The 27,603-nt window shown below is 39.5% G+C and overlaps 1 protein-coding gene across 1 annotated transcript in view; it reads left to right on the top strand.

The window, feature by feature from the left end:
- Positions 1-15,241: 15,241 nt before the first annotated feature.
- The window catches only part of LOC148031040 (uncharacterized), a 57,101-nt gene continuing 44,739 nt past the window's right edge, over positions 15,242-27,603 (top strand). Inside the window, exons 1-2 of the mRNA XM_087684559.1 lie at positions 15,242-15,522; positions 15,608-15,666. Coding sequence (XP_087540685.1) covers positions 15,457-15,522; positions 15,608-15,666 — 125 coding nt within the window. The 5' untranslated portion in view covers positions 15,242-15,456. The remainder of the gene's footprint in view (positions 15,523-15,607; positions 15,667-27,603) is intronic.

Raw genomic sequence — 27,603 nt, 5'->3', positions numbered from 1 at the left:
TTGGGCTGAAGCTGTTAATACTGCAGTCTACATTCTAAATCGGAGCTACACAAAGGCTCTCAAGGGAAAAACACCTCATGAGGCTTACACTGGTAAGAAACCATCTGTTTCACATTTCAGAATTTTTGGATGTGAATGTTATGCACATGTTCCAGATGAGAAGAGAAACAAGTTACAACCAAAAAGCAGAAAATGTATCTTCTTGGGTTATAGTGATGAGCAGAAGGCTTACAAGTTATATGACCAAGAGGCAAAGAAGATCATCGCGAGCCGTGATGTGGTGTTCAAGGAGGAGCCGCATACAGTGGAGGAGGAGAAGGCAAGGTCTTCCACTTTATCATCAAGCGAAGAAGTAGTCCACTATGAACCTGTCCCGAGAGCTATCCCTATCCTTAAGGAGGAGGAAGCATCATCTTCAGATGATGAGGAAAAAGTTCACCAACCTGACATCACCCCACCGGAAAAGCCATTGCCGCGCTGGGTGAAGCAGCTCTATGACCACAATAATCCTATGCCTGCATCTGTTGAGGAGAAGGCAGACGGACCAAGGAGGTCTCAGAGAATAGAGGAGCAAAGGAGGGCTTCTGCTCACATAGTCAACATGGCCTTGATGGTTGAGATTATGAGAGAAGTAAAGGAGCCAACTGACTTAGAAGAAGCACTTGCAGATCCATCATGGAAGGCTGCTATGCAGGCGGAGTATGACAGCATAATGAAGAATGACACTTGGGAGCTAGTGGATCGGCCAGCAAAGCGGAAGATTATTGGCACCAAGTGGATCTGGAAGGTAAAGTACAAGGCTGATGGTACCTTAGAAAAGTACAAAGCTAGACTGGTTGCCCAAGGATTTTCACAAGTTGAAGGGTTTGATTTTCAAGAGTCATTTGCCCCAACTGCCAGAATGACCACTATTCGCACGGTACTTGCAGTGGCTGCCTACAAGAAGTGGCCAGTGTACCAAATGGATGTTAAGTCAGCGTTCTTAAATGGTGACCTCAAGGAGGAGGTGTACGTGGCTCAGCCACCAGGGTTTGAGGCCCCCCATTCTGAGAACAAAGTGTGTAAACTAAAGAAGGCATTGTATGGGCTGAAACAAGCCCCCAGAGCATGGTACCAGCGGATAGATAGGTTCTTTTTAAACCTAAACTTCAAAAGATGTGCCTCAGATGCTAACTTGTATGTTTACAGGGATGGTAAAAAGTCTGTAGTGATTGTCCTATATGTGGACGACCTTCTTATTACAGGTGACTATGAAGATATGATCAACCAAACTCGAAAGGCTTTGAGTTTTGAGTTTGAAATGACAGACTTGGGCTTGCTGCACTATTGTTTGGGGATTGAAGTCTGGCAAGAGCCAGGAAAGATCTTCATCTCTCAGAAGAAGTATGCATGGGAGATCTTGAAGGCATTTGGCATGACCGAGTGCAAGGAGATAGCTACACCTATGGAGGTGAATGTAAAGTTATCCGTTGAGGATACATCAGCACTAGCAGACATTGGGAGGTATAGGAGGTTGGTCGGCAGTCTAATCTACTTGTGTAACACCAGACCAGATATCAGTTTTGCTGTTGGTGTTTTGAGCAGGTTCTCAAACAAACCTCATGAGAGTCATTGGAATGCTGGGATGCGGGTGCTCAGATACTTGAAGAAAACTCTTGACTATGGTATCACATACAGTTTCGGAACTTCTCTTGTGGGGAACTGTGACTCAGATTGGGCAGGAGACATTGATTCCAGGAAGTCAGTTTCTGGTTATTGTTTCTCTTTGGGTTCAGGAATTTTCTCTTGGATTAGTAAGAAGCTTTGGGTTCAGGAATTTTCTCTTGGATTAGTAAGAAGCAACCAACAGTGGCATTGTCTTCTACCGAAGCAGAGTACAAGGCAGCTTGTTTTGCTGCATGTGAGGCCGTATGGTTGAGAAGGATTCTATGGCATATGGGAGTGCAGGATGAAGAACCAACTGTGCTGAGATGTGACAATCAGAGTTGCATCGCCATTGCCAAAAATCCAGTGTTTCATGCACGCACCAAACATATAGAGATCCAGTATCACTATGTGCGTGATTTGATGGAGGATGGGATAGTGGAATTGGTCTACTGTCCAACAGAGGAGAATGGAGCAGATATCTTCACCAAAGCACTTACGAAGGATCTGCTTCAAGTTCATCTTCAGAGACTCGGCATTGGGCCGAGGAGATAGTTCACCTATGGGTGGACATTGAGGGGGGGTGTTAGATATGATCAATGCCCCACCCTCATTAGGTGCTACCAATGATCCATGGTGCTCAAAGTTGTAAGGCCCCCATTATGAGGAGAAGCCAAATGTGAGCCCGGACATTGGTTGAGTCCTGACTTGTATATCAGATGAGGTCTATGTGACCGGATGGCAAAAAGGTGACTGTTGTGGGTCTAATCTTTGGGTTAGACGGAGTGGTTAAGCTGGTAGCAACTCGAGGCACATTGCATTGAGTTGCGTGGTAAGGGAGTTAAAAGGGGCCCCTATTGTGGGGTCCGGGGGCCGCGGAAGCGGCCCCTGGCTGGGGGGTCCCAGGGGGGCCAGCGGCCCCCCTGGCGGGGGTCCGGGGGCAGCGCCCCCGGCCCGATGGTAAAGGGAATATTCCCTGGAATATTCCCTGGCCGACTAGTGGAGGCTCATATGGTAGGTCGGTCAGCAGGCCGACCTAACGACCTTCGCGGGCTATAAAAGCTAAACCCCTTCGCAGCCATCTTACACTCATCTTTCACCCAGTCAGAGTTGTTGTTCCAGCTAGCCTTAAGCTCTTCACCTATCTTCTGTCTAGATCGCCATCTAAGCTTCATTCATTGGAAGCGCACGGGTGGACAGAGCCATCTTTGTATCAGTTGTTTGGAGTTAAAGAATTTTACTGATTCTCCTCTTATCTGTTGTGTACTCTCTATCTCTTTCTCAGATTCTGTTCGCTGCGCCGTGTAATATTTTACATGGTTTACTCACCGCTTAAAGATAAGATCCTTATGAGATCAATGCAGAATATACAAAAATATGATACCTTTATTTAAAAGTTATTCTACACTTTTATTCAATTGCTTTGGGTTTCAAATAGATCAATTGATTTCCTCTACCTGGTCCATCATAGGGAATGCAAAAACCGAGATTTACTTGATTTAGTATTAGTTGGGAACTCTAGGCAATAATTGGCTAGAGTTCCCACCTGGTCCATCTAAAGTATAATGTTTCTAAGTATATATATAAATGCATTAAATGCCATCATAAAAAATTATATGGTTTACTTATGCTTTTTCCTATACTTATCGGACCTAAAGCAAATTTCCATGGATCTTATAACTGACCACATCTATAAAAAATGACATGATATGGACAATTGTGATAGATTCAACAGACAAGCATATTTTATACCACATTAAAAGATTTTATCTACACCTCAAGCTACTAAATTATTCATTCTCACCATCTTTTGTTATCATGGCTTTCCAAGGTTATCCTTATTGATCGTTTGAGATGGCCATTTTACAATCACTTTTGGGTTGCTCTTTTCAAAAATCTAGAAACAAAAATGGATTTTACATCTTTGTTTTACCCTAAGAGTAACGCCAAACCAAAGCAATCAATAGTACCATCCTTGATCTCCTTAGGTCTTACACTATTTATCATCCTAATATTCGGGATCAACATCTACCTTCTTCATTTGCATATAACAATACATCTCATAAACCTATTGGTCCTTCGTCTTTTAAGATCATATGCGGTAAGAAATTACCTATACCTATATCTATCATACCCACTAATGTACCTACAGAAGTTGACTTATTGACAAATGATCAATAGAAAATTCTATATTAAGTTACTAAGACAAGATTCAACAATAACAATTGTGATATACTACCCAAGCAAATAAAAAGCGCAAATCTATGTCATTCGAATAAAACTATTTAGTATGGCTTCGAATTGAGAAAAGAAGATTGAAATCTATTGAATGGCATCCTAGAATTAGACTTGCTCCAAGAAATTATGGCCCTTTTAGAATTGTTCACAAGATAAATGACAATGCTTTTCGTTTAGATATTTCACCTTGTTAACAAATCCATGGCAATGCTTTTCATCTAGATATTCCACCTTATTAGAAAATCAATAATTCTTTTCATATTACTTTACTTAAACCCTTAAAAGGCAATCTATCTCTTACTGTATGTAAGAAACTGATAAGAGATATTATCTTAATGAGTTTGATAAATAATACAATTTCACATAGACATAGGCATAAAAGATGTTGAGACTTGTATTTTTTCAAAATCATCATTCATTAATACAAAATTGTAATCTCTTTATCTCACCTTCTTCTCTAAGCTTTCATGGGTCCTCTCACCTCTCTCTTGTCTCTCTAGTATTTCTCTCCTCATCAATCCCTCTCTCCTCTTTTCTCTCTCTTTTGCACTCTTCTCTCTCCTCCCTAGTCCTCTTCTTAACAAGTGGTATCAGAGCATTGGCCTTTGATTCCATCTAGTCACATCCTGACCAAGGTTTTCCCATTCAGATAGTTGATCCAAGTTACATAGGTACATATTCTATAACTCTTGAAGGGGACTGGTGCAGAAACCAAAGGTCCTTCAAATGCAGAATATGACCTAGTCAAAGCTATTTCTTGGACATGGAGGCAAAGTTGGAAACAAGATGGACAAGTTAGCAGGTTATCACCAAGATACATGCTATTTTTAAAGGCATTTTGATTAAAGAAGAGGTAATTAGAGTTATTCAAGTCTTAGTCACTTTTTACAAAGTCTCTCTCTCTCTCTCTCTTCTCTTCAAGATTTTCATAAAGCTTCCATGATGGATTACTCTCTAATCTCTCTTCCTACTCACAAGGCATTGTTTCCTTGTTAATGACTAGTATAAAATCTACCACAAATTGCACATAACTAATTGTTATTCATTTTCTGCTTTCTGCTTGGTGATCTCTCATTTGTGCTTCAAATACTCAACAATCACTGAGTTACAAGGCTCTTCAACAAGGTCTACCAACATTTGATCTCTATTTCTTCATCTTCTTTGTCAAAAACCCTAAATCACAGTAGGGCATCCATAGATTCAAGCTTGAAGCTCTCATTTTCTTCAACATTTGTCATTCCCCAACCTTCAACACTCTTTTACCATGGCTCTACTGCAACAATGGGACCAAGATTGTATTCATTGAAGAGGATTCAAGCATTCAAAGGCATTGTGGGGCAACATTTTGGGAATTCTATACCTCGAGCTCAAATTTCTCATTACTAAGCTTTCAAAATGATTGAAGACACTTATATCTCAAGGTTTATATGCTCTAGAAGCATTGGATTGGACTAATCTATGCAGATTATGGCTATTGAGCATTATGGATTAGTTTGGGGTTTTCCTTCTAGCTTGAAGGCTAAGGCTTGATTCTCATTAAATCATTATTCTTTTTCAATCTTTCATGAGATAATCTACCTTTTTAATCTTTGAAATCACTCTTAAGCCAATTGTTCAAGCCTATCCAATTGTTGATGGTAGATTATGGTAGGCTTCTGATGTAACATGAATTAGATATAGATGCCTCTTTAGATTGATTAGAGCCTCTTGATCAAATTTTAGCATTGAGTCAATTTCAATTACAATGCTTTCATTGAGAACCATGATTTGTGCATTGGATCTAATTATGCCCAAAAATACAATGTAAAAGAGTAAGCTATGCAATCAATGAGTCACTAAATTGCAATGGTAAGACCCTCAACCCATTCTTCATTTCAATTCCCTATTTTCGATTGAACCATGCACTTTATGAAAGGCTAAAAGCTTCAATTTTAGAAATTTATATTATCCCTATTTTCATTTATTAACATGATCTTGCCATGATGAATATTCCCACTGAGGAAAAATATTGATGTTGGGGAGTTAATGGGACGAAAGAGAGGTGACCCTCCCTTTCTATTATCAAAGATCTTGAAGGGGTGCAACTGACTAACTTGGAAGGGGACTTTGCCCGCCTCTTGGCGATTCGGATCTTGTCATGTCATTTTATCCCTTACACAAGTACCACAATTGGACTCATTAAGGATTTTAGAGACTTGAGCTGAAGAGGGTCAAAACAAGGTATTCACTGATTAGCCCACACAGATTACATGTTACTTTGGTCTTTTAAAATAGGGTACAAGTACTTGTAGATGAACCATGGCACTAGATTTTATTTTGGGATTACTTCCATCCATTCACAACTGCAATGAGCTATTATAGGTTACTTGTAGCAAAACAGGGCATTGGAGCTTGTTTTGGGGTGATACCCATTCATTTATAGGTGGTACAAAGTCATTGTAGGGCATAAACAAGACTATTCCATATCATTGCAAGTCATTCACAGTCCCCATAGGTCATATGCAGGTTGTTGTAGGGTTTAGGTACCTTGCTTTGGACTTACAGGTGGTTGGAACACCAAAGCAGTGAGTTTACAAGGTACTGGATAGTTTTGTATAGCTATGAAAGAATATTCTTAAAATATTTATCCTAATTTTAATGGAGTGTTTGGTATCTCATCTCAAATAGGTAATAATTAGCTTTAATTTGAATCAGAAACTAGCTCATTTACATATCAAAGTCAACAATTAGAGCTATTTTTGTGACATGTAGTCTGTTTGGATAGCACTTGGACAATATATAGAAATGCCAGGGAATAGGGGTAAGAACAAGGAAATTCTAGTAATAAATTAAGGAAGTAACAAATGCAATGATTGAGTCATAACATGAGGAAGTAAAATCATAAGAATATGGGGCTTATAGTACCTTGAATGCCACTCTATGTAACCACGAGACTAGGCATTCCATCAAGCATATGGAGCTTGATTCAAAGTTGAATTGAGTGGTTAAGTAGATGGTATAGTCTAATGCCTAAACCAAAGAAAAAATGGAGCAAATAGCCCATTCTACCAAAGAATCTTTGGATAAACTCATTTCTTCTACAAAGGAATCACTGGACAAGCTCATCGCTTCAACAAAGGAATCATTGGACAAGCTCATCGCTTCAATAAAGGAATCAATGGACAAGCTCATTGGCCAAAATCTCATAGCGTGTGGTAGCACAATTGGTTGATATGGAAAGTAGGAATTGATAGATTGAATATTGCACTATAGACATAGAGCAACAAACATGGAAAATACTAATAGGATAGACAACATCACACAAATAGTGGGTGAAAAGCTAGATAACAATAATTTTGCAATATGGAAATTTTGCATGGAGAATTTCCTGATTGGAAAGGGATATTGGAATCTAATTACAAGTGATGAGGTTGAACCTAAGCTTCCGGAACAAAATCCCACTGCTTAATAGTAGAGATAAAGATAAGGACTACCGCTATTGTGGGAAATATGGGCATATTGCTAAGGAATGCTAGAAGAAGCAAGAAAATCAAAGAGACAAGTAATAGGGACATTATGCTACATCTAGTTAGGCTAAGAATGCTACTATTGGTGATAATTTGTTTGCTATGACCTACGTTCAGAAGAATATCACTGAGGCTAATAAGTCAAAGTATGTATGGTACATTGGTTCCAGGAGCTCCCAATCACTGACTCTACATAGTGAATGGTTCACTGATATGGTTCCTAATAAGCATGGTTATGTTTATACAGGTGATGATACTCAACATAACATTGAGCATAAGGGTGTGATTCCCTTGGTCATGCATGATGGGCTGAGGAAGAATTTGCATGATGTCTTGCATGTTCCTTATATCATCAAGAATCTATTGTTAGTTGGGAAAATGATTGAATAGAATTTGCAAGTGTGGTTCGATAAACATGACTAATTTATTGAGGAGTTTGGAAATGGTTGTAAGCTTATTGCTAAGGGCAAAAGACATGGTTGAATGTTTACTCTAAATGCTAGTCTTCTCCAACTGAAATTGGTTATGTTTGCATGTGGACAAGGTGCAGTTATAGATCTTGAGATCTAGCATAAGAGGATTGGTCATGTTCATATTCAAAGGTTGCATACTATGTAGAAGAAGCAACTAGTTACAAGCTTGCCAAAGTATACATACATCGATCTAGGTCATGTTTGTGACACCTGTTAGTTCAACAAGCAATCTCAATTTCCATTTCTGAGACATGTTCGGAATAGCCTAGGTCACTACAATTAATCCATTTTGATGCTTGGGGGTCAATCCATAATGCTACTCTTGGTGAATCAAGATATTATGTGTCATTCATTGATTATTTCGGTCAATATACATGGGTGTATATCATGAAGCATAAATACGAGGTACTTGTCATTTTTAAGGACTTTAAGCAACAAGTTGAGAAAGATTTGATTGCTCAATCACTTGTTAGTGGCAATGATATATGTATCCAATGAATTTGATAGATTCTTGGTAGAGATGGCATTCACAGGTAGCTTACTTGCAATTACACTCCATAATAGAAAGCAATAGTAGAAAGGCAGAACAAGGTTCTTATGGAAACTGCGTATGCGATGCTCAATGAGAAAATATGCCACTGTATTATTGGGATAAAGATCTTATGACAACTATATATGTGTTAAATTGTACTACTCATCTGGGATTCATGACATGACACCATATCAAAAGTTCTATGGACATAAACTTGACATCAGCCATTTGAAAGTCTTTGGCTACATTGCATATATACATATTCTAGATGAGAAAAGAAGGAAGTTGGATCCTAAAGCACATAAGTTGTGCTCATTGGCTATGCACAGGAGTGGAAAGGGTACAAATGCTTCAATCCATCTACACATGAAACGGTAATCAGTAAAGATGTTATCGTTGATGAGCTAGCATCTTGGTATGGCTCACTTATTGCTATTCCACGTGATGTATCTTCAGATCATGTATCTACTGAGATTTCGTAGCAGAGTACTACTGTCACTAGGCCTATAGGTGATGTATCTCTAAGGGTTTTGCCTTGGACTGGTAGGTTATATAGTCATGCATCACCATCCACTAATAGCACACTGTTAGTGAGGGGGGAGAAGTGAAGCAGAAGGCCAAGGAAAAGATAAAGTTCTTGATGATGCTCCTAGGATTTTGACTTCTAGATATGACTTGATGGATTGCCTAGATAATGAGCTTGGAATTCTATCTGTGTATACTCCTAGAGTTAGGCAGACTAGATATGTACTGCCTCATGAAAGAGAGGAATTGAGCAGTCCACCATAGTTGAGATGCTTACAAAGGGTGAGATACCCCATTGACATGCTTATATATAAGTGAGTTTTAGGAAAGCATTATGCATATATTACAAAGGTCATGGAATACAAAGATCCTACTACATTCAATGAAGCTACCATGGACAAGATTTGGTGTAAAGCAATAGATGCGAAGATCATTGCATTGGTTGGAAATCAGACTTGGAAATTGGTTGGGTTTCCTGATGGAAAGAAGTTGATTGGTTGTTAATTGCAAGTCTAATGGCATCATTGAAAGGTATAAAGCCAGGTTAGGGGCCAAACACTATGCACAATATTATGGTTTGAATTATGTAGAGATATTTAGCCTTATTGCCAAAATGACAACTATCAAGATAGTGATTGCATTGGCTATAGCAAAGGGCTAGAAATTATAGCAAATGGATGTTAAGAATGCATTTTTGAATGGAGACTTAGCAGAAGAAGTTTTCATAGATTAGCCGAAAGGGTATTGCACCCTTAATATCCAAATTATGTCTACAAGAAGCTGGAAAAAGCACTCTATGGGTTGAAACAAGCTCGAAGAGCCTAGCATGCACGGATTAGTGCTTACTTGCAGAGTCTTGGATTTGTAGTTGGTATAGTTGATCATAGTCTATTTACGAAGAAAACATATGCAAGACTTGTGGTATTAGTCATTTATATAGATGACTTGATCATTACTAGAGATGATAATATTGGGATACACAAAGTTATGACCATGTTGAAAACTGAAATTTAATATGAAGAATTTGGGAGAACTGAAGTTCTTTATTAGTATTGAGGTTTTAAATTCGACTAATGGACTATGGCTGATGCAAAGACAATGCACTTGAGATGATGAAGAAATAAGTTATGATAACTCTCAAACCCTTGGATACTTCATTGAATCAGAATACTAAGATGGATGTGAATACTAGAGCTAAAATTTCAAATATTACTATGTACAAGCACATGGTAGAAAGTCCCATCTACTTTACCATCACTAGGCATGATCTTAGTTACTCAGTTGAACTTATTGGTCAGTTCATGTAGAAGCCTAGAAAACCCTAGTTGGATGTAGTCAGGAGAATTATGGGCTATGTCAAGGCTACATTAGACTATGGACTATTCTATAAGAGTGGTAAGCACATGAAACTCATGGAATATACTAATGCAAACTGGGCAATTTGTCCATATGATAGATGGTCTACTAGTGGGTATGCATTCAACTTTGGCAGTGGAATGATTAGCTAGAGCAGCAAGAAGCAACTGATAGTTGCACTCTCTAGTACTAAGGTAGAGTATAGAGATACTGCATTAGCAACACGTGAGATTGCTTGGTTGCTAAAGTTGGTGATAGATTTGGATATGCAAATAGACACTCCAATCACATTGTATTGTGACAATATGAGTTGTGTAGTTCTCATATGAATCATACGTATCATGTTAGAACAAAACACATAGAGGTACACTATCACTTCATACAAGAGATGGCATTTGTAGGGTAGATAGATCTCTTGTATGTCAAATTTGAAGACCAAGTAGCCGATATCTTTACCAAGTCACTAGGTTAAGATAAGTTCAGTCACTTTAGAGAGATACTTAGGGTTAATAGTGTTTCTTGAGTTTGAGAGGGAGTGTTGAAGATCAAGCTCATTAGTTCATGTGACTTATACAACTATATTCAGCTATAGCTTAGCTGTACGGTGTATGTGCTCAATAAGTTGAGTTAGTAACTCAACCATAGTTAGAACCTTAGTAAGTTGTAGACCTAGATTACAACACTTGTGTGTGTCACAATAAGAGTGTGGAAGACTATGAAGAACAATGAAGAAGAAGGTAGATGAGAGCTCATTGCTTTGTTCACTGCTCCAACTCTTCACCTCTATTCTCTCTCTTGTTCTTTCACAAGTTGTATAGTAACAAGAGGCTCCTCTTGAAATATCACCTTGCGTACCTCAACTACCTCCTCAAACTGCTTATGTACCTTCTCCTCATGGAAAACAACATCATGGCTATGGATGATCTTGCTAGCCTACAGATCCCATAAGCAATAGCCCATCTCACATGCATTCGCATAACTAAGAAAGATGCATCTCATTGAGTTAGGGTCCAACTTATTGCATTTGTCCTTGAGAACATAGCAAAAAGCCTCACATCCAAAGACATGCAAATGAGCATACGAGGGAGACTTTTTGAACTATACCTCCTCTGTAACTTGGCAAACAATAGCAATGCATGGGGATCTATTTATCAAGTGTACAGTAGTAGTAACTACCTCAGCCCAAGAATGTTGTGGTAAGCCTACCTGGCTAAGCATATGATGGACTCTATCCTAAATCTTCATGTTCATGTGCTTTGCAACACCATTCTAGGGTGGGGTGTAAGGGGCGGTCAACTAATGCTTAATACCTCGCTCATCACAAAACTGCTCAAATGCTTCAGAGACATATTCACCCCCATTATCTAACCTTAGGCATTGCATCCTATACCCAGATTGGTTCTCAATAAGAGCAAGCCAATGTTGAAAGTTAGCAAATACATTCAATTTCTGATTACATATTGAATCTGATTTTTTAAACGCACTTTGCATATAGGATATGTGTGTTTTGAGAATTAAAGGGCTCAATAGCACGAGCATGCTCGGTATGCTGACCCTATGCAACACAACAATTACGTGTAGAGTGAAAGCATGAAAATGAATGGTTTTGCACTATCACAATGATGTTTTAAATGAAAAAAAATGGTTGAGTACTATGAATCATCCACTCTTGCATTGCATTCAACACAAGGTATCATTCTGGATGCATGGCAATTGTCTTCATAAACATTGATCAATGCTAAGAAAGTACTTGCCATATCTTTGTGTTCCAATAGGTAAAATTTGTGCTATCAAGTTTTTCAATATTGAAAATATCACTATTTTTCAAAGAACCATCCATAATGATAGTATAGTAATGCAAAATCCAAGAGAATGGACTACTATAAATGATTGCAAGCCAACCCCTAAAACTCACCAAAACAAGGGCAAAATATGAGAGAATACCAAAGTATAGAGATGTCTACCACAAACTGTAAGCAATAGACTGCCAAAGTATAATGTCCACTCTCCAAGACAATGCTGAAAAGCATAATTACAACAATGTTGAAATAAAAACACTAGTACATGTCAATCCAACTATAGGCAAATAGCCAAGAAAGAAAGCTACCATTTCCAAGAATATCCAAATAGCAACCAATATATAGAGAATGCAACTAGGAGTGACTAAGCATAGACCACCGATACCAAAGATTGTCACAAACTTAAAGTGTCAATAAACTATACATCCTATAAGCATATACAACACTGACAAACTGATAATAGAAGTAAGTGCCGTTGTCCTAGGCATACGGAATCAAATTAGGCCACAAGCAAGAGTAAGTGCATCCAATAACATACAAGAGAGGATATACATGAACCAGGAGTTCATGTATATTATCTCTTAAATTCTTAGATCTAAAACAAATAGTTATGAGCATAGGAGATGGCTTCGTATAGGGAAGAAGATTGAAGAGCATTTAATTTTGCTAGAATTTCCAATTGCAAACCATCTTCATATTTTCATTATTGTGTATCCTCAACGTCTTCTTCCAACATGTGTAAAAGAAGAAGATGCTACCATAATGAATCATGAACCCCCTCCCTTCTTTTAGTTGGAAGTACTCAAACTATAAGCAGTGTGTTTATTGGAGGAGCAGCAAGAACATGCTAGCATACAAAAATTGGAGGGAGAATAATAGCCATATACAGTTTGATCTATAGTAGTTCAAGCCTTATCCAATTTAATTGTGACCTCTCTCTCTCTCTCTCTCTCTCTCTCTCTCTCTCTCTGAAGGCTGTTAAACATCAACATGACCCTATTTCCTTGAGAGGGAAGAACATTTATAATAGTAATAACAAGCTTTGTAAAGGCTAGAGAAGCAAAAAGTGAGGCATGACACAAATTGGGTGCAATCCCCCCCATGCATTATAAGGGTTCTCCCCAATATTGCATGCATTTATTAATTTTTATTTGTCTTATGCCTAAAACAACATATTGCATCCATGCTTTTTGTGAATAGCTCCGATTTCTCTAATATCTAAATAATATCTAAAATCCAATATAGTATCCTTTGGCTCAATAATAATAACAATGCCCATCCTTAGAAGTATGCAATAAAAATGCCATAGGTGTCTCAAGTGCATAATCAACAATCCAAAACATATTAGTTCTCTAAACATCTACATAGCGCAATAATGCGACTAGTGCTACATGTTCACACGTGCAACAAGTTGTGATCATGGGGTAAATATAGGGTAATTGAGCCAATAATCGAAGACATAAGAATTCAAACATTGAAATTCACTGTGGAGATAAAATTTTTATGCTCGAGAGTATCAATGTGTCTGCAATGTCTTTCCCTAATGGAAAAATAAATCTTTGCTTGTGCAATGAAAAATTCAAGCTAAGAATCCCAAGTGATCGATTTCTTTGTAAAAATGCACCTTCTAATGCATAAATACGACAATGAGGAGTCATTAAAAGGACTTTCATATTCCATTTTTTGGAGAATAGAGTTCTGTGCATAAAATAGGGAAAGTGGCCCATAGTTGAATACCTAAGGATTTGAAAATTGGAATTGAGAGTATCAATGTATTCACAATGTCTATCTCCATTGATAAAACCAAATTTTGCTTGCATAAGGTAGAATTTGAGCTGAAAATCCCACCCAATTGACTTCTTTGTAAAAAGATGCACCTATGATTTTATTATGCATATTACATAACAACGAGGAGACTTTAACCATACTTTTGTATTCCTAGGTAAGAGGGCCATTAGTTAAACACTAAAGGATTTGAATATTGGAATTTACTATTGAGATGAAATGTGCATGCTTGAGGGTATCAATGTGTTCATAATGCCTATCCTTGCTCACAAAACAAGTTTTTCTCCTACAATGCAAAATTCAATAAAAAAATCCTATGTGACGGATTCCTTTGTAAAAAGAAGCACCTTCTAATGCATATTACATAATAATGATGAGCCTTTAACAAGACTTTTGCATTTGAATTTTACAATAGGGTTTGTGCATAAAAATAAGGTAAAAGGGCTAGTAGTTAAACACCTCAGGATTTGAAGATTGTGGATATAAATTTTGTACATTTGAGAGTATTGAGGTGTTTAGAATGTGGATCTCTATTGGCAAAATAGATTTTTACTCGAGTAGTATAGAATGTGAGTAGAATATTCTATGCAACATAATTCTTTGTAAAAACATGCACCCTATAATGCAAATTACATAACAACTAGGAGCCTTTAATAAGACTTTGGCGCTTCAATCGTAAAATAGGATCTAAACCTACATCCCAAGCCAAATTGTCAATCTACATTGCCATAGACCAATTGCTCCTTACTCACTTTGTCATCATCATAATTATCCACGAAATGTTATATAATTAAGCCCCTCTTAGTGCTAAGAAATGTTTTATTATTGGCACCTATTCTCCCTCTCTTGCCACATGCACATTTACCAACTTAGGAGAGAGAAAATGATGAATTGGAAACACATAGACACATGTAAGTTGAAGCTTGACGTGGGTCCTGATGAAAGTCCAAGAGAGAGAGAGAGAGAGAGAGAGAGAGAGAGAGAGAGAGAGAGAGAGAGAGAGAGAGAGAGAGAGAGAGAGAGAGAGAGAGAGATTTAAACAAACCATTGAATGTCTTTCCCATCTTGGAAGGCCATATGGAATGACTTGTTAGAGTTTACATAGCACCCTCATTTTCAAAGGTGCTACATTAACTCTCCATGTCTCCAAGATGTGCTACCAAGTAATGATCTTGTACCAACGAGTCATAGCCTAGAAGATTGAGGTGGGTGGGTGAGCTTATCTCGGTCTCAGGTGTTCAACTTCCCAATACCTACCATCTCTCGATGTTTTGCTTCCAGTGACGTCCTATATAAACAGCCAAAAATGGCTCACACTACAAAAAAGTTATGGTCTTGTGGATTAACACCATCGAGCCAAGTCTAATACACCATATTGATTACTGCAAGACCATTCACTTGTGCGTCTCCCAGCCCTTCAGCCATTACCTTATAGTATAGAAGCCTAGATGACGGCTAATCACGAGAAAGGGTTTAGGGCTTTAGAAGTCAGTTAGAAGGGCTAGACGTTTTCGGGGAGGAATGCCAGGCCTGTGTGGTCTGGCTTTCTGCTAAAAGGGTGCGTCGTCGGTTGTCGCCGAAGCTTTCTTGCTGCAGCAATGGCGAGGCTTCTCAGAATAGGTCAAGCCTCACTCAGAAGACGAGCGCCCTGTCGTCCATTTCCGGTACTACTGTGCTGGCTCACACATTCTCGTCGTCGTTTGCTATGCTGCTCTCTTGCTTTCACTCACGGCAATGATCATTTTGCAGGTAGGAGACCCCTCCACAGCCCTGAGGTTTGGTATTGCTGACATTCTGAGAGCCCTTAGGTACTTGTTTCACCTGCCCCTCTCAGAAATGTTGATTTTTAGGTGGTTGCTACTTGTTGTGTTCTTTAGCACCCCCTCAAAAATGTTCACTTTTAGGGAGCAGCTTAAGCATTTTATCATATTACAATGTTCTACTTGTGATTATCAAAGCATTTCCTAGTTGTGCTTTTCTAGACTTGAACATGGAAATAGAGTACAAACTCAAGAACGCACAGGGGCAAAAGAAAGAAACAACCATCAGTGGCCTTTAAGAGGGATAGTGCTCCCATTGAGAGCGCATGAAAAGGCACAAACACTTTTCAAGGATGCACATTCTACACCACTCCCATAATAGTTTGCTTCTTTTGTCTCTATATTAGCACAAAGGAGACCTAACAAAGCTTTAATCAAAACAATAATTTGAAGGCTGAGTTGTTATGGCCATTGGATCTACTTTCTTGACTTTCACCTAGTGACTATGACAACACCCCTTCTAGTAATAGAAAGTTCAGTTTGAGACTTTAGTGCAAGGTTCATCGCCGTCTTCCTCTTCACATCTTTACATTTTTCATCCCATTGTTGGCTCTTGTGGCTATCTTGCACGTTCAATTCAATTGTAGTGATTAAGTTATAGAGTTTGGACCCACTCTCAGAGTAGGTATGTAAGAACACAATTAGACTAGCTAGGGAGTACATTGTTGCCATATCTTCTAGCACGCATGTGCGCTTGCAAACCTGAGTAAAATCATTGTTGGCATATACTGTGCTAGCAAGCATGGCAAACATCACAAGCATTGATGAAACTAGCTCATGTTTTGAGAAATTTAGTGGAGACTTTTTTTTTGGGAGGATGCCATCGGTTTTGAAAGAAAAGGAGATGTGGAAATTTGTCGTTGGTAAAGAGTTAGAATCAAAAGAGAATATGGAAAAGGAAGTCATGAACTATTGTAGGAAAGGTTGTGTGAGGATCTTGGAGGGCCATTTTGGATGGAGAGAGAGTTGTGAGAGACTAGGGAGAGGCAACCAACAATGAAATGATAGTATTTTCGGTTTGTCGGATTAGTTCAAAAGTATGTAATAGCTGATTGCATAGCGTGATAGGACACGGCAGCAAGCTTTCTTCTTTGCCCTAGAGAGGTGGTGATAGAAGGGAAACTTGTTGTTGCACTAGGTTTTATTCCCCTTTCAAAAGCTGTTGGTGCCATTAGAATTGCCACTAGAGCCATCGTTCGAAAGATTCTCTATGCAATTGATTTTCTCTCTCATTCTATGATATTCTCTTAGCAGCTCTTAGTAAGATTCAATCATTAATGATGGATAGTTAGAGCATTTATTACTGTAAAATAACAATTGCAATAATAATTTGTGGAGAATTTATTGTTGTAAACCCTAATTTTTAGCGAAAATTGGAGTTAACCAACCACCTTAGGTTTTGTGCTAGAGGGATGGGGATGGGCTCCTCGCTTTGGCATGACGGGTCTACTATTAAAGACCTATCACTTGGAATCTTTGTTGGAAATTGTATAGTTTCAGCATTTCGAAGAGCTCAACCCATCCCACTTAGATTTAGGGCTAGATTTGACCAATCAACGGGGCAATAGAATGCCAATCCTTGGGTGAATGAAGGGACAAATTGATAAGAAGGCTTCTTGGCCATTTATGATAGCAAGTGAAACAAGTCTTCCTTCCGTGAATAGGTGGTAACTCCTTAATTACAACCTAGTTATAGTAGTTGTCAAGAGAAGCAATGCGGAAGCGAATGAAAGAGAGAGAGAGTGAAATGTAGAAAATTTGCAATGAAGAATGCTGTATAACGATGTTAAATTATATACGGATGTAGAGAAAACATCTGCATATGTCTCCACCTCGAGGGTCATGATCTCCGTCAGCCCTGAGAGCAATCTTTGTAATAAGCAAACTGAAATCTGTTAGAGACTGTGTAGAATGTTGAAAACTCAACCTATTTATAGGTTGTAAATAAAACAATAAATGATCAGGTCGGCTATATTAAATGCAAGCATCTGCAGTCGGATTGTTGCCATGTGGCACTACTGACGTGGCCGCATCCAGGAAATGACTCTTAACACCCCCTCCTAGATTTTGGACAAGGCAAGCAGACGGAGGGATCTGGAGTGTTGGTGAAGTAAAGCTTGGGGAAGTGCCTTTGTAAACAAATCTGCAAGATTACCTTCGGTCTTACAGTATTCCGCATCAATGGTGGCATTTAGAAGCTTCTCCTCGATGAAGTGATATTGGATCTCTATGTGCTTTGTTCAGGCATGGAATACGAGATTTTGTGCCAAGGCAATGTAACTCATTGTCGCACCGCAAGATAGTAGGACAAGTTTGGGGGCAGCCAAGCTCCTCCAGTAATTGTCGAAGCCACACAGTCTCACATGCGGTAGAAGACGCATCTTGATACTCTACCTCAGTCAAAGATAGGGTTACTGTGGGTTGCTTCTTGCTACTCCAAGAGATAGCACCAGTACCCAAGGTAAAATAAGAACTTGTAGTAGATCGCCTTTGATCCATATTGCCAGTCCAATCTAATATCACCAGTAGGTTCTCTTTGTCAGATACAGGTGATAGACAAGTGTTGAAAACGAGTGCTATAAATAGCAAAAGAAAATATCAAGAAAATGACCAGCATCAGGTCGGTTGCATTTAATGCAGCTAACTGCATAAAAACTGTCTGACCGCTCAGCCTGGCCAATTGCGGACTGCCATGTGGCATCTGCGCCAGTTGCTGACGTGGCTGCTGACATGGTTGCTGACGTGTCCTACTTTTTCACAATTGAAGGCCAAAGGACCCTGTGAAAAAGATGGGTGTCAAAGGCAAAAGTTGTAACAAGTTACACTTGTTAGATTCTAGGTGAATTTTGGTGTCAGTTTGCCCCTAGGACCATTAATTGGCCATTACGTGTCAGTGGTGACACTAGGGACTAGGTATTAATTAATGGATTAATGCTTGTCCAAGGGCAATTAATGCATGGGACCACTTTGGGTTGCAAATGGCCTAGCCAATTAGTTTTTGGATGGGCAAGGTCAATTTTTTGGGCATGGATAAATTCTGAAAATTAATTAAATGACTGGAAATTGCTGAAAATGGATTAAGAAAGCTGCCGCTTGGAAAACTTTCCCATGCAAGTGGGGGAAAGGAATAGGGCTGAAGGGAGAGGGAAATCTCGTTTTTTCATTTTGGAGCTGTTTGGAAGAGGTGTTGGATTGTTGCTGCCAGCTTTTGGGGCCATTTCCCAGCCATTGGAGACCATTTTGGTGATGGAGATTGCATATTCTTGACCTCGGGAACTGGCAATTGCTGCTGATGCACTTTCTCTTGAAGATCATAGACTCTGATGCTCCTATTGTTGTTGGTGCATTCGTTTGGGGCTGGTACAGCAGGGCAGTTGCGACAAATCTCAGAATTTCCTATGCTCAGCCATTCTCAGCAATTCTCAGCCATTTGGAGGAGATTCCAGCCATTTTTGGTGGGCTGATCTGTAATTTCTGCAGTAAACCCTAATTTACAGCAAAAATTAGGGTTTAGCAGCCACCTTGGGATCCGTGCCAAAGATTGAAGGCTCAAGGGACTGAAATCAGCAGCTGATAACTGAAGATTATCAAGGGATTTCAAGAGCCAGCCCATCCCGAATTGATTTGGGGCAGCATTTGGCCAGCCAAGGGTCAAATTGGAAAAGAAGTCGTGGGTGAATCAAGGGGCAAATGACCCAAAATGCTTGCTGGTCATTTATGACAGTAAGAGCAATTGGTTAGTAGGAAGAGATTGAAGAATCTCAAGTTGTACTCCTTCCAATTGAATGAAAGCTAAGGGAATATTCCAATGGGCGCCAATTTTGGGGCCAACAGGGAGTCTACTGACCAAGAATGTTATGGCAAAGTGTGTATTTCATTTTATGTGCATTTATTTATTGCTGTAATTAACTCTTAAATCAGGTTATCACTACCCATTCCAATAAGGAAGGCTGGTCTCAGAGAGTGAAGCAATGCGGAAGCGAATGGCCATGATAAAGAGTGAATAGAGTGAGAAGAGAGAGAGAGAAAGAGACAGTGAAACACAGAAAATCTGCAATGAAGAATGTTGTGTAGGGATGCAGAATTATACACGGGTGCAGAGAAAACATTTGCGTGTGTCTCCACCTTGATGATCTCGATCTCCGTCAGCCCCGAGAGCAATCTCCGCAATCAGTAGACTGAAATTTGTTAGAGACAATGTGTAGATTGCTGAAAACTCAGCCTATTTATAGGCTGTAAATAAAACGATAAACGATCAGGTTTCAATGTAGCTGATTGTATTCGGACTTTCCGTTTGTTGCCATGTGGCACTGTTGACGTGACCGTGTTTAGAAAATGACTCTCAGCAGTAAGCCACTGTTGGGAATAAAGGGCTATCGTGCCTGTTATATGTACACGGGTGTGAACACACCCTTAGCACATTTGTACTTTCTCATATATCTATCTAAAACCTAAAGAGGTATACTAGTCTTTTGTATTGAATATCCATTGTGTCGTGCTCACTCTCTCCTTTCTACTGCTCTCTACTCTCTATGTGTGTTATCCGTTGCGTTTACTCTCAGCTTAGTCAAGCTTCATCAAATTGGTATTAGAGCACACAAGTTGTGCACGCTTCCCTAAGCCAGTGATGGGTGTCAAGTGAGAGCAGAGGCGCAAGCGAGTAGGAGCTTCAGATCCTAGATGTGGAACGCCAGTTGGCAAGTTGCAGGTTGCTAGCGACGTGTTTGAGGCGACCAGGCTTAGGCCACACGCTACAGACAAAACGTTGTAGACAACATGTTGCAGGTGACTTGCGACTCGATGAACCAAGACCACGCGACCAGCCAAGCGACACGCAACCTGGTTCAGACTGTCGACAAGGCAGCAGTTGATGAGACGATAGCGAGGCTGACGCGGATTGACGACCACGATTAGTCGCCACAAACGTGGCATGTGAGGCCAAGCGACAACGAGCAGAGGTCAACACCATTTTTTTTGGAAATATCTTTTTTTTTCCTTCTTCATGAGGCGTTCACACGCAAAGGCACAAAGCCAAAATTTCTTCAAGGAATTTGGGGCTTTTCTCGGATCTGGGGACTTTACTGCAGAATTGGATAATCTGACTCAGAAATTACAAAATTGGTGTACATTTGCCCAAAAATTTTAGGGCTTTTCACATTTTAGTGAAATTTTTTCAATTTCATTGAAATTTGTGCACATCGGACCCAAGAAATTTGGGAATTTGTCCAGATTTGGGAATTTGTCCAGATTTGTGATATTTGTCTTAGAAAATGCAGGAATTTGTGACATTTTGCCTCCGACATTTAGGGCTTTTCATGTACATGCAAGAATTGGGCTGAAATTTACCTAATTTCTCGACATTGATGCACATTGGACCCCGTGCACATTGGGGCTTTTGCTATTTGGGTGAAATTTGTGCGCCATTTGGTCGTTTTATGTACATACGTGTTTAGGGTTGGTTGAGAATCAGACTGATAAGACACTTAAGTGATTTCGCTTTGACAATGGTGGAGAATATGTGTCCAAAGCCTTTCAGGCACTTTATGACAGCAAAGGGATAAAGAGGAGCTCATTGCCCCTCATAATCCGCCCCAAAATGATGTTGCAGAGCGTATGAATCGGACCATTCAAGACAAGGTCCGTACAATGCTATCACATGTTGCTTTACCCCATGGTTTTCGGGCAGAGGCTGTTATGACAACCATACACTTGATTAATTGGCCACCAAACAAGTCTTTCGGGGGGGGGGTGGGGGATTCCCAAGGAGGCGTGGTCAAGCAAGCCACCTTCATATGCTCACCTGATAGTGTTTGGCTTCGAGGCTTTTGTGCACATTTGTAAAGAAGAACCTAGAAAACTTGAGCGAGAGTCCTGTAAATGCATTTTCCTAGGTTATGGTGATGAGGGTGAAATGGAGTATAGATTATGGGATCCTGAGAAAAGGAAAAATAGTACGCAACAATGATGTTATCTTTCGGGAAGATCGCATGCATAAACAACCAAAAAAGATTGAGGAGGTCCGTAGGGTTGTTTTTCGGGAAGAAATACCCTTTGTATAGCAAAATGTGCCCGCTATACAACAGCAATTACTTGCTGTAAATGAACCTGCAAATGTGCATTTGCTTTGGAAAGTAGCAGGCATTTGTCGTTGGGTTTACGGATGCAGACTATGCTGGTCATGCGGGCTACAGAAAGTTCACTTTTGGGTATGTGTTTACCTTCATAAGAGGAGTAGTCTCTTGGATCTCTAGGCTACGGAAGTGTGTTGCATTGTCTACTACAGAGGCAGAGTATGTGGTTGCCACTGAGGCATGCAAGGAGGCTTTATGGCTTTCACGTCCGGTGGGAGAGCTTGGCATTACAGAGTTACTTGTTTTTCATTGTGATAGTCAGAGTGCTATCATGCTAGCACGGAATCCCGTCTTTCATGCAAAGACAAAGCACATACAGGTGAAGTATCACTTCATTAGAGATGTACTTGACAGCAAGAGCATTGAGCTTGTCAAAGTACATACAGATGATAATCTTGCAGATCTTCTCATGAAGGGTCTTTTTGTAGAGTGGCTTGATCATTGCTGAGAGATGATGGGAGTTGGATAGGTATATTTATTTCAGCTTTGTACATAGCTAGACCTAGCTAATCCTCTTAAGGTATATTGCCTTTAGGTGGGAGGTTGTTAGGAATAAAGGGCCATCGTGCCTTTTATATATGCAAGGGTGTGAACGCACACCCCTAGCACATTTATACTTTCATATATATTTATCTAAAACCTAAAGAGGTACACTAGTCTTTTGTACCGAATATCCATTGTGTCGTGCTCACTCTCTCCTTTCTACTGCTTTCTACTCTTTGTGTGTGTTATCCATCGCGTTCACTCTTAGCTCAGTCAGGCTCCATCAGCCACCATATAGAGTGAGTGCAGCCAAACATGAGGAGATTATAAGTTAAGTGAATGAGCTGTTAGAAGAAGGGTTAGTTCATTGTGTATGTGCATTGACTATTGTGCTTTGAACAAGGTCACGATAAAGAATTACTTTTTAATTTCTCAGATGAATAATGTTATGGATACATTGCAAGGGGTAGCCATATTCAGCCGTATAGATTTGAAAAGTGGGTATCATCAGATACGCATTAGATCGGAAGATATGCTTGAGAGAGCTTCTAGGATATCTTTTGGATTGTATGAATTTCTTGTTATGCCTTTTGGACTTACGAATGTTCCTGTCACTTTTATTCGGATGATGGATCGCATCTTCAAGCCACATAGATGATTTTTGGTACTATCTTTGATGATATGATTGTCTATTCAAAGAATGAGAGAGAGTATAAAAGACATTTGGACATTGTGTTCAATGAATTACGTGAGCGTAGGTTGGTTATTAATGACAAGAAACGTGAATTCTTCTTACATGAAATATCCACTTTTTGGGGTATTATGTATTGGCTAATGATATTTGTATGGACCTCACAAAGGTTGAGGTAGTATGATCATGGCCACCTTTGAGAAATGTATATGAGATCCATAGCTTCTTGGATTTATGTTCTTACAACATGAAGTATATACGTGGGTTTTGGTGAAATTGCATTTGCATTGCATGCTTTGTAAAAGAAGAATGTGTCATTTAGATAGACAGCAGTGGAAATTTCAGCATTTGAAAAGTTGAAGAAAAAGATGACATTAGATATTGTGTTTGTGTTGCTCAATCTAAGGAAGTCATTCGTAGCTCAGTGTGATGCATGTGGTGACAACATTGGAGTTATTTTTATGTAGAATAGTCGAGTTGTGGCTTACGAGAGCCGAATTCTCCACGGTGCAAAAAAGAATTTGCATGTTTATAAAAAAGAGCTCTTGGCTATAATTCATGCATTGTCCATGTGGAACTATTATTTGTTGGGGGTTGTTGGGGGCAGATTTTACAGCGCAAATAGACCATTAAACTCCGAGGTACTTTCTGACATAGACAAAGTTGTTAGAGAAGCAAATGAAATGGGTAAATTTCCTTTTTGTGTTTCACTTTCAGATTGTATATATTTGTGGTAAAAGGAATGTTGTGGCTGATGCACTGTCATATAAGCTACAAGGTTTATAACATTGGATTGGATGCCATGAAAGAGCAACATGTTGTTGATTCAGACTTTGCTAATTTACGATAAGCTTTGCAATGGCCAAAGGCATGAACACTTTGTGCTAAGAGATAGATTTTTGATGATCCATGGACAATTGTGTGTCATAAAGCTGCTAAGATCCAAAGTTATCATTGAAAGTCATGCTGCTTCGTATGCAGGACATAGAGGTATTGATGTGACGGTCAAGGTAGTGGAGTATTTCTTTTATTGGCCAGCTTTGGGACATGTTGAAATTCTCATCATCCTTCCATTCAAAGATAGATGGTCAGTTTGAGAAAGCAAATTCCATAACGTTAGATCTTTTGAGCTGCTATGTTTCACACTACAAGACATAGTGGGAGCAATATTTGCCCTTGGTTGACTTTGCTTACAACACAGTGCATAGTTCCATGGGCAAAGCTCCATTTGAGGTGGTTCAGGGAGACAAGAAGGTACACCCTATTCTACAAACTAAGGATAAGATCTTTGAGGCTGATTGTTGTGTGGAAAACTTGGATGCAGCCTATGCAAAGACAAAGTATGCACTTCAGAGATCGTAGAAAAAGCAAAAAGAGGGAAGCTCAGCCTATGCAAAGACAAAGTATGCACTTCAGAGATCGTAGAAAAAGCAAAAAGAGGGAAGCTCATCACCACAAACGTGCTTTGTAGTTTGCAGAGGGCGATTATATATTGGTGCTTTTTGCAAAGGCAAAGCTAAAAAAGATGAAAGAAAGAGAAAGATGTTGGAGTAAGAGGGACATAGCTGAGAGAGATGGAGGTCGAGTAGGAGTAAGCGTGAGAGTGTGACGGTTGGAGAAGGTGTAAGCAGAGTGAAAGGTCGAATCGATAAGAGTGTACCAACAATGTGTTGGTACACAAAGAATAAAATGTCTTTATACTTGGGGCATGTAAAGGGTGCGTTCACATGTACAATGTGTGTGTACTATACACGGAGGTTACCGAGCCTTTATATCCCAACAACCTCCCACTTAAAGGTTGTATATGAATCTCTAGCTAACCAACTCCCACTAGTCGAATGCAATGCTTGTGCTGAGCTTTGCTTAGACTTTTAGTGAGAACATCTACAGGGTTATCTTGTGTTTTAATCTTGGTCAATGTGATTTGACCATCTTCCAGAATCTGTCTGATGAAGTGATATCACACATCTATATGCTTTGTGCGTGAATGATACATGGCATTCTTAGCCAGATACACAACACTCTGACTATCACATCCCAAAACTGCAGTACCCATAGACATGCCGAGATCATCTGCAAGTCTGCTAAACCATATAGCTTCCTTAGAAGCTTCAGTAGTTGATATGTATTCAACTTCAGTGGTACTCAGTGCAACAATGTTTTGCAACCTAGAACACCAAGAAACAGCCCCACCAACAACTGTAAAGATATACCCGTTGGTGGACCTACGAGTGTCTAAGTCACCTGCAATGTTTGCATCACAATAACCTTGCAAACTAAGTGCACCTTGCCCATAGCAAATACTTTTTCTTTGTGTATCCTTAAGGTATCGAAGAATACACTTGACAGCCTCCCAATGTGCTTTGCCAGGATTTGACATAAACCTACTGACAACTCCCACTACATGAGCAATGTCTGGACGAGTAGCAACCATAGCATACATAAGAGAGCCACAAGCTAATGCATAAGGAACTCCCTTCATAGCATTTACTTCCATGTCATCTTTCGGGCGGTTGGCTTTGCTAAGCTTGAGATAAGGAGGTAAGGGTATCCCAAAAGGCTTAGCTTCAGCCATGTTAAATCTATCCAATACCTTTCCAATGTACTTTTCTTGAGATAAAAACAACAATTTCTGCATTCTATCTCTACGAATCCTCATGCCCAAAATATGCTATGCATTTTCCAAATCTTTCATGGAGAAAGCTGATTTCAGTTGATTTTTGAGAGCATCCAAGCTAGTTTTTCTTTTCCCAGCTAGTAACATATCATCCACATACAAAACAAGTATGATGGGGCTGCCATCTATACCCTTTTTCAAGGAAAAGCAATGATCTGCATGGGTGTGTGTAAACTCATGAGATAGCATAAAAGTGTCAAACTTTTGTACCATTGCCGTGGTGCTTACTTCAGCCCATACAGGCTACGTTTTAGCTTACACACCATCTACTCTTTTCCAGGAACTACAAAGCCTTGGGGCTGTTTCATGTAGATTTCCTCATCAATGTCACCATGCAAGAAAGCTGTTTTTACATGCATTTATACAGTTCTAAATCCAAAACAACAGTAAGAGCAAAAAGCACACGTAAAGTGGTCATCTTCACAACAGGTGAGAAGACCTCTTGGAAGTCAATTCCTTCCTTTTGTGCATAACCTTTGGCAACTAGCCTTGCCTTGTACTTGGGTTTTCCATCAACTGTCTTGACTTTGTACACCCATTTGTTTGGAAGTGGCTTTCTTTCCTTGGGCAATGACACAAGATCCCAAGTATCATTTGCATATAGAGATTTAATCTTTTCTTACATAGCTAGCTCCCACTTACTACTGAACTCACATGACTTGGCCTCTTTGTATGTAAGAGGCTTACCCTCATCTATAAGCATCACATAATGCAAGGAAGTGTCAAACCTATGTGGTTGCCTTCTTATGCGTGTAGACTTGCGTACCCAATGATCAACATTTTTAGGAATTGGGTCTACATTTGGAGGTATATTATTTTCAGCATTTATTGGCTGCTGTAAACCATTTTCAGCATGCTGTTCATGTTGTACAGCACCTTCATTTTCATTTCCAGCACCTGCATTTTCATAATAAGCAAGCCTATCTTGTTGTCCATGACCTCCTTGTGCTTCTATGCTGTACAACACCTTCATTTTCATTTCCAGCACCTGCATTTTCATAATCAGCAAGCCTATCTTGCTGTCCATGACCTCCTTGTGCTTCTATTTGTTGTCCATCATCATTTGGCTAAAAAATAACCGGCTGACCATCAGTTTCAGCCTATGGTACAGCACCTTGAGGCTCATTTTCTGAAGTAATGGGTGGTTGCAAACTCTGAAATTTCACATTTTTCAGATCTTTATTAGAGGCTAAAGTGGCTTTCAGCAATTTTGCCTCATTGAATGCTACATTACGGTTGCGAATAATTTTCTTGGACTAAGGTAACCACACTCTATAGCCAAATTCACCCTCATCACCATAGCCCATGAAGATGCCTTTGGTAGATTTTGTGTTAAGTTTGTTCCTCAACTCATCCCTAATATGCACAAAAGCATCATAGCCAAATATGCGTAAATGGTCATATGAGGCCAATTTGCTAGATCAAACCTCCTCAGGGATGCCATTATTTAAGGACTTGTTTGGAAAGCGGTTGCAAATGTGAACGACGGTTTTCAGTGCCTCTTCCCAAAATGCACGAGAGAGATTGGTAGTGGACAGCATGTATTGCACTCTTTCGCATATCCTGTTATATCTTTCAGCCCACCCCATTTGAAGAAGGGCTGTAAGGGGTTGTAAGCTCCCTCTTAATATCATGCAAGTCACAAAAGGACTTGAATTTAGTCGATGTGAACTCACCCCCATTATTAGTTCTCAAGCATTTCAGCTTTCTACCTGTCTGACTGGCCACAAATGCATGAAAAGTTTTAAAAAAAGCAAACACTTCACTTTTCTTTTTCAGCAAGTACACCCAAATCTTCTTGAAACAGTCATCAATAAAGGAGACAAAGTATGCAGCACTATCCAATGATTTCACAGGAATACTACATACATCAGAATGCAGTCCAAGACATTGGACTTACGAGAGACACTAGAGTAAAATGAATTTTTTATTTGCTTTTCAAA

The sequence above is a fragment of the Lygodium microphyllum genome, chromosome 9, assembly GCF_053477565.2.
Source record: "Lygodium microphyllum isolate KBCC chromosome 9, Lygodium_microphyllum_v1.1.10, whole genome shotgun sequence".
NCBI lineage: Eukaryota > Viridiplantae > Streptophyta > Polypodiopsida > Schizaeales > Lygodiaceae > Lygodium > Lygodium microphyllum.
The sequence above is the reverse complement of the archived record's forward strand: the minus strand, read 5'-3'. Positions and strand labels throughout refer to the sequence as shown.